This window comes from Canis lupus, chromosome 11 (genome assembly GCF_003254725.2).
Source record: "Canis lupus dingo isolate Sandy chromosome 11, ASM325472v2, whole genome shotgun sequence".
Lineage (NCBI taxonomy): Eukaryota > Metazoa > Chordata > Mammalia > Carnivora > Canidae > Canis > Canis lupus.
This window is the reverse complement of record NC_064253.1, coordinates 5,331,710-5,340,450: the sequence shown is the minus strand read 5'-3', so window position 1 is coordinate 5,340,450 and position 8,741 is coordinate 5,331,710. Positions and strand designations below refer to the sequence as shown.

At 45.7% G+C, this 8,741-nt stretch overlaps 1 protein-coding gene across 1 annotated transcript; it reads right to left on the bottom strand.

Moving 5' to 3' along the window:
- Window positions 1–5,308: 5,308 nt before the first annotated feature.
- Window positions 5,309–7,446, bottom strand: LOC112659678 (GTP:AMP phosphotransferase AK3, mitochondrial-like). The gene has a single exon (XM_035697001.2). The coding sequence runs from the start codon at window positions 7,413–7,415 to the stop codon at window positions 6,732–6,734; it is 684 nt and encodes a 227-aa protein (XP_035552894.1). The 5' UTR covers window positions 7,416–7,446; the 3' UTR covers window positions 5,309–6,731.
- Between the last annotated feature and the right edge of the window lie 1,295 nt (window positions 7,447–8,741).

Genomic DNA, 8,741 nt, shown 5'->3' with positions numbered 1-8,741 from the left:
TGGGCTCTTGCCCAAGGGAGTGGGTGTGCAGCATGTTTTAAAGCCATCATGCAGTTCTTTGCTCCTTTGTGTGAGTCAGAGTCATGTGCTGTCTAAAATAGGTGGAGCGTGTGGGCAGGATAGTCCAAACACCATAGTTAAGTCATGGAGTTTATTCCTAGGGAGAGTGTGGCCCCTCATCCAGAGCCTTGGCGAAGCTCCATATGACTTCTGTAGGCGTCGCACTGAGCATGCAAACCTGCTGAGTTGACTGCTTCTGCTCTGCCCTGGGGATCCACACACACCTTCATGCTGTGCATTTAGGAAAGTTGAAACAAGTAGATTTTACCAGATGTTTGAACACTAAACAGGCACATAGTTAGTTTATTAGGGCTTCCCTAACAAACTGTACAGAGCATGTGGCTAACTAGGAAGGCACAAGCTCATTCATGCAGCTCCACATGGAGGCATGTTTGGGATTTTTTTACACTTTTTAAATATAAGTTTGGTAAGAAGGTACCCTTCCTCGTACCCCCCGTGCTCCCCAACACACACACACACATACACATACACACACACACTAGTGTGAACATGTTCTCATAACGTTCCCATGAATGTTTACCCGATAGCTCATGCTGATTGTGGCACCAATGACTAAGTTCTAAACCTACCTGTAGCTTTACTGCTTAGCTGGCTGTTCTGCTATAGCTTATGGAAGTAATTGCATGACTATTTGGGATGTTGGGAGCTGGTGATGAGCTAACTCCCCACCATCCCCACCTATAATTCCTCAGAGCACAGAGATGGAAACTCTTTCCTGGAAGAAAGGCACAAGGGGGAAGGAAGTAGTTGCTTAGAAGTGTTGCCAAACCCCTGTGCAACAACAGCTTAGTTAGGATTACGTGTAGCAAGCACCTGCTGTGTCCGAGAAAACTTTGAGCGATTGCTTCGTAACGGGTGAGAAGGAAGGTTTTACTGAGCCAAAACCAAAATCTGATCACCACTCAGCCTTGCCCTAGGCAGAAGGTTAGCCATCAGTCTTCCTCTCTGGAACATTTTCTTGCCCTCCCTCCTGGCTTTTGCACATGCCACCTCACCACCATGCTATAGATAACCGTCATTCCCTCTGCCCTCTTACATTCTTCATTTTTATCCTATAATGAATATCAGTCACTGTGAAATTCTGAGATAACTGTGAGCCTTATTGTCAGCTGTGACATAGAAGAATCTATCCTCCTTTTGGTGACTATTATCAGAAGTGGAAGGGCCTGTGGGCAGGAGGAGGGCTTTTTTTTTCTTTACTTTCTTGAACCTGCAAATCATGGTTTTAGGCAAAGAAAATAGCAAACAGGATATCCTAGTGGGGCACCAAGAGCTTAAAATCCACACAGGACAGTGTCTCCGAAAGGGACTTGTATTATTCTGATGCATTGCTGCTTTTCTTGTTCGAGTTGCTTAAGTTTTATTTTGTTGCATTTTTGAGAACTTGACATTTTCCTTCCCCCAGGGCTGCAAATGCAGAAGCAGCACTGACCAGCACTTGACATGTCTCTGAGACTCAGGAGACCCTATAGCTTCCTGGTAAGAGTTGTCTCCTGACAGTTCCTGGCTACTGCATTGCGCAAGGGTATTTTAAGTGACAAGAGGGCTACTTACTAACAAACTCCTTAATTGAAAACTTTGCTGTCAGACTATATTTGGGAGAGCCTGTTATCTTTCCTTGTTGTCGTTTGTAAGGACTAACTCTGGGTCCAGCTTGTATTCATACAGAAATGTCATCTGGCTACTTTACTGCTTAAATGTGTTAACTTTTAAGAGTGCTGTTATGGAGACTAAGAAAAGGAAGATTCTGGGATTCTTAAATTTGCTAAAGATTTTCACGGGTTCTCCAGTGATTTCAGAAATGATCACCTTTGAAGACAGATTGCATGCAATGTTGCCACCCTTGAGAGTCCCCAGGAAGTGGCCATTCCAAATGGTAATGACTCCAGGAGACCAGTCTTATTCTTGCTAGATGGAAATCCCAGTAGGATTTCATTTGGTTCAAAGTAGTGTACCTGGACCTCTCTTCACTTACCAAAGTTAATGGTTCTTATCAATGTGCTCAAGGGATATAGTAAGAATTTCTCATTTTCATAAGGAGAAATGAAAACACTGAGAAAGCAGAACTAGAGCTCATTACCACTAAGCATGGGAGTGTTGCCTTTCTTCTATCACAATTACGTCAATTCTTTTGTCAGTATCTTCTTTTTGAAGTTATTTTTTAAAAGATTTTATTTACTTATTTGAGAGAGGGAGCACGTGCATGAGTGAGAGGAGAGGCAGAAGCAGAAGCAGAGAACCCAACATGGGGCTGGATCCCAGGACCCGGGGATCACAACCCCATCCGAAGGCAGATGCTTAACTGACTGAGCCACGCAGGTGCCCCTTGTCAATATTTTCTAATTTCTTTTTTTAGTTCTAGAGGTTTCCTTCTAATTTCTTCCACCCTCCAATCCCCTGTTTCACTGAATAAGCAATTGCTCATTCTCTTCTGAGTCTTTCCAGTCAACATCTAAATTTAACTTCCTCCTTGTTTCTTCCACTCGGTGGCTTCTGCCCTTACCCAGAGTTGTGATTGGGCAGGAGTCTGCTGTCCATGCAGGGCTGGCTCAGGGGGATTGCTGATCAACTCTCAAAGCCTTACACGTTGACAACAGCCCAATTCAGTATCCATGCGGCCTGACATCCGTCCACTTCATTAGACACATATTCTGATTACCTCTAGAAAATTCTAGCCTCTTTGAGTACCCCACAACCACTACCAATTTTAAATACGTTTTCCAGTCTCTTGATATCATGCAAATTTTGTGAGCTTGCCGAAGGGAGGGTGGTGCCCAGCGTCATATTCAAAGTACTCTCACACATGTCTTCAGTATTCTTTCCTTCTTCCTCATACCTACTCCCTAGCTGCACTCTGTCCAAACTCCGTATTGATTCCGCCTACCTGGTGTTTTCCTGGTCCTTGCTGGAGAAGGCACTACGCAAGCTTGTCTAGATGGTCAACCCCCAAAAGTGTGCAAGGCCCTCATAAGACCGCAGGCTATCTAGACCTTGATCATTGGCCAAAGTGAAGAATAGGCATATCCCACAACTGTCCATAAACATGTTCCCATTTCAATGTATCCAAGTGTATGTCAGTCACTAATATAGAATTCAGCTGTTTTTCAGAGAAACGAAATGTGTTTCAGGGCTAGTTCATCTTCAGAGTCCACTTAATTGGTCTCCCCCCCACCGCAGGTTTTATTTAGAACTAAACCAAGCCTTTCTGACGATTAGACAACGTCAAACCCATATATCATGATTATACCGCAGGTTGGCTTCACAACCTGCACACGGGAAAATGACCATAATTAGCTGAGCCTAAAATGCTCAGCTGACATCTGACAACTTGACCAGCTAGCCACACAGGAAAAGGGGTTTATTAACTAGAGTGACATTTGATCTGCAACATAGATAAAGTGAAAAATGAAAAATGTCAGCCGTGGCAATGACTAATGATAAAATATCCATTGCTTAAATATCCATGTGTGGGGGCAAAAATAGTGACAAGGGGGACAGAGCTGTTTGTGTATAAGTTCCAGCTGGTGAGAGTGCCAGGTGGTTCTGAGTCTCTGCTAAACCCTGATTTGTAGGCTGGCTCTCTGTTAATCAACTCTGTGCTTTAGGATGGTGACTTGTAAAAGCTAGGGAGCTTTTAAATACAGCAAACATAACGATGACCATGATTCTGCTTCCCACCCCCGCCAAACCTGATAATTCAATGAAAATGTGCCTGGGGCATCAGTGTTCTCTTAAAGCTCCCCAGATGATTCTAACGTGCAACCAGAGTTGAAGGCTGCAGTTCTAGGTTTGGTGATGTATATATCCTGAGGATGGACAAGAAAATCTGGTTCCATTTCAGGATGGTGGATGAAGTATCCTACTAAGTACTACAGATTCTTCCCTCCTGCAGCATTTCACTTTCAGTGAATCAGAAACCCTGACATATGGCATGCAGAACTGATTGATGGAAAGATAGGAAGCCCCATGTACAATGCACACAGGAGACTATTGGAAAGGTGAAGGGAGCGCTGAGCCTGCTCCGTCCCCAAAGGTTGGGCAAGGCACCAGAAGCAGAAGGGTATCGAGGATGATCAACATGTAGGTGCTTGGGCCATTGCTGCAGGAGGAGCCAACGATTCATCCTCCACGGTGCCCTTCTGGCTGCTCTTGACCTGAATAGCAGTGACTAAATGTCAGCCCTCAGGTAGGAGTCATGGCCAGGGAGCCCAAATTGGATGGGCATGGCCATGTGTCTTGAGGGTGTCCATTGCCAGGGGAATGGGGTAGACCTGAACACCCCAGAGAAATCTCACTCAGTGACTTATCCTTCTTCACTGTCCCTAGAGTAGTCCAATTCAGACCAGCCATCTCCCCAGGCAGGTGACAAACACCCACTGGCAGGGGATACAGAGTAATGGAGAATCTCAACCATAGGGAAGATCACAGAGCGAAGATCACCACACATTCAAGGAAGACCCACCACTACAAAAGACAAGAGACTGAATGAAACAGACAGCTTAACCCCCAAGCAAGATAAAGAACAGAGCGAGCAGAAGATGAATCAAGAATAAACCAGAGAGGGCACCTGGGTGGTTCAGTAGTTGAGCATCTGCCTTCGGCTCAGGTTGTGATCCTGGAGTCCCGGGATCAAGTTCCACTCAGGCTCCCTGCATCAGTCCCACATCAGTTCTCCCTCTGCCTGTGTCTCTGCCTCGCTCTCTGCCTCTCATGAATAAATGCATTTTAAAAATCTTAAAAAAAAATAAGCCAGAGAAAGACACATAGACAGATGCCATATGATTTCTCTTATATGTGGAATCTAAAACACAAAACAGATGAACAAGTAAGCAAAAACAGAAACAGACCCATAAATACAGAGAACAAACCAGAAGGGCAGGGAGGGGATGGGCAAATTGGGGAAAGGGGATAGAAGAGGCACAAATTTCCAGTTACAAAGTCAGTCACTCACAAGGATGAAAAATACAGCATGGCAAATATAGTCAACAAGACTGTGATGACATTGTACAGTGACTGTACAATGTGGGGAGCACTGTGTCATGTGTGGAATTGTCAGATCATTGTGTTGTCCCCCTGGAGCTATTATATGTCAACTGGGCTTCAATTAGAAAAATAAGCATAAGTAAATATCTCCGCTGTGTGAGGATAAAGCAATCACAAATAAATCAACTAGAGGTCATGGAGATTAAAAATTGATCCTTGCAAAAACTGAAGCAGCAGATGAAACTATTTTTTTCTGAAATGTAATTTTATTGTGACAAAGACTAATATGTGTCTTATAACCTAGTGACTAGAGATAATGCCTAAGTTGAGTAGTTCTCTCTCGGAAAGCACGTAATATCCAAGGAGGTTGTTATAGAAAGTGTCTTGAAGAATGAAATGTTTTCTGTAAACCTTTTAAAAAGACTTGGTCCATTTTGAAAAACTGACAACGAATGAAAAATACAACCCAAAGAAGGTAAAGCGAATTTTTCTCCCAAATGTATAAGACACACTTGCTTGGATGTATATTTTAAGTGCCTGGGGTGAAATGGGCCACGTTTTCAAAAGCAGTTAATAACAGCCTGTCCAACAAGAACTTGTTTCATTTGATTTAGCACCAACTGAAATAAAGAATAAATATGCCATTGAAGATACGTGTGTTTCTCCTCTACCTCTTTCCTACTGCCCCACTCCTACCAGGCAACGGCACATAAGCATGTGTCCTCCCAGCCCCACAAAGGAATAAAAAATCAGGATTTAAAAATGTGGTCAGATGACACACACTGACAGGACTTTCTCCTCTTGGGAGAGGATGGCAGTGAGCAATCCCAGGTATCAATTTTCTCCATCCAGAATAAAGAACTCCACCTTCAGCAAACTCACCTTCCTGGACCTTTTTTACCTCTCATAGAAAGCTTTTTTTTTATTGCTACACCTGTTACTAATTATGACTGCTGTATCTGTCCAGGAAATTTCCCACCAGGTCAGCCTGTTCCATTTCCATCTCTTCAATGACCAAGCATGGGCATTTTCTGTAGTGTCACGAGTTTTTCTTCTTTGTTTAAAAAAGACTTTGTTACTCTTCAAGGCATGACCATCAAAAAGAACTGGCAAGTAGATCATAAGGCACACATTTCTTAGCCCCCCCCCCCCCCACCGAATCTGTAAATCCAGTTATTTTTATCTGGAATTTTATAGATACAGCATCTCACAAAGCCATGTCCCATGTGCTAGAAACGTCTTTTTTGGCATCTGGCTACACAAAGGCCTCTGATGAGATATTGTCTCCAAATTGGTATAATGTAACTTTTTTTTTACTTTTCCAGAAAGATATGAAACGAATCACTTTTTCCGCCTGAGCAGAAGTCAGATTACTACCAACTGCTCTTTTAATTTTGCTCTACAAGGATGTTTTAAGCTCGGACATCTCTGATGTTTTTGTATCGTGTACCCATAGCTGGATAAAACACACTAGGCAATTTCCAAAGACAAATCTCAGCATGAGCCTCATTTGGCATTATCCTTAGCATCCAAAATAAAATCTGGAGAAATGAAACTAATTTAACTTTCAAGGACTTCATACACGGTGGAGCCTTAGAAGGAGGAACTTCTAACAGAAGAAAGGAAGAAGAGATTATGCTCAGCTTGCTGATTGCAAGCATTTGTCCTCATGGAGTAACCGATGCTTTCTGGTCTATTTGGGGAACTTTTGTTTGCAGGAAAGCACGCACGCAGGGCCAGATCTGGTCGGTTTTCGTTCCGGAGAAAGTCTCCAACACCCCCTTTTCCCGGTAATATTCCAGGACGGGTTTGGTTTGGTCTTCGTAAGCCTTCAGCCTCTGGTTAAGCGTCTCTGGTCTGTCGTCCTCACGCTGAACCAGAGGCTCGCCAGTGAGATCATCCAGGCCAATGGCTTTGGGAGGGTTAAATTCCAGGTTGTAGACGCGCCCACTGCTCGGATGGATCCAGCGAGCAGAGAGGCGTTGCTTGATGACCTCCGAGGGCACGTTCAGGCTCATCACCAGGTGTATCTGATAAGCTCTCTCCAGGGCCTCCGCTTGTGGCAGCGTCCTGGGGAAACCGCACAGCAGCCAGCTCTCCTGGGTGAAGGTTTTCAGCTGGTGAAGGGTCAGCCGGGTCATGATGTCGTCCGGGATGAGCTTCCCCTGGTCCATGAAAACCTTGGCCAGCACACCGATCTCTGTGTCCCTCAGCAGGTTGTCTCGGAGCAGGTCCCCGCTGGAGAACGTCTTCAGCTGGAAGCCTTTGGTGATGCGCAACGCCACCGTGCGCTTGCCGGAGCCCGGGGGGCCCATGAGCACTGCCCGCAGGAGCCGCACCGACGCCCCCATGGCTGCTGGGCCCGGCGGGGGCTGAGGACGGTTGGGGCCCGCGCCCCGACCCCCGCGCTCCGGCCCCGCGCCCCGACCCTCGCGCTCCTGGCCCCGCGCCCCGACCCCCGCGCTCCTGGCCCCGCGCCCCGACCCTCGCGCTCCTGGCCCCGCGCCCCGACCCCCGCGCTCCTGGCCCCGCGCCCCGACCCCCGCGCCCCGACCCCGCGCTCCCCGCCCTGGCGGCAGCAGGTGCGGCGCAGCGAGCACCCAGCCCGTGGTGAGAGCAGGTGTCCGACACTGCCAAAGACCGCATCAGTGACTTGGAAGACTGAACCACGAATTCCTCCCACAGTGTCTTCTTTAAGACAAACTCTCCAGGTGAAACACAAGGCCCATGAAGGATATTCCCTCGCACGGTATTCATAAAGAGCGCAAAAACTGTTAACTACCTAAATGCTCACTATTAAGAGAAGAGCTAAGTGAACCTTAATCCTGCTAGCCTTTGACAGCAGTGACAGACAGAGACAGCTCTCTCTGTGCTAACGTGAAAAAATTTCCAAGACACTGTAAATTCAAAAGCTGGCAGCACTGTATAGTTTATATTCAGTTTATGCTAAAGTACGTTACAATGTTCATTTATTTTGAAGGTTTATTTATATATTTGAGAAAGATAGGAGGGGCAGAGGGAGAGAAAATCTCAAGCAGACTCTGTGCTGAGTGCAGAGCCTGATAGGAGTCTCCATCCCAGGATCCCGAGATCATGACCTGAGCCGAAGGTGGATGCTCAGCCAACAGAGCCACCCAGGTGCCTGTTTATATTTAAATATACCTGTGAGGTGAACTGGGAAGCCAGGTTTCAAGCAGTGGAAAAGACAGCTTGATTCTTGGTTTTAGAAGATTGCTCCATCTGCAACAATGGAACGAAAGGATGCTATAAGGACGCTAGTTCAGTGGACCAGCAGAGAGGTGAGAAAGAATTTTCAATTTAATTCTCTCAGTAGGAATGAGAGCACCTTTTCGTTTGTCTACAGGCCATTTCTACTTTATTTCTGTGTAGAAATTTTAAACTGACAGTTATCTGCTGATCACTGCCTTGGAAAGATGCTTTAGGTAGAATTTATTCCACAAGCCATGGAACAGATCCATTCTCAGCTTTGTCTTGGGTGGTCCAGCCAGCTCAATACCACATGGGAGCCTGGATCGTATGGAACTGATTAATACTAACAAGAGGCTGCTGAGCCACCAACCCTGCAGCCACTTCATTTCTCAAAAAGATCCATAGAAATGATGTGATGGGTTGTTCTCTTCCTATAAGCAAGAGAGAAAGCTATTTCCAGAATAAAG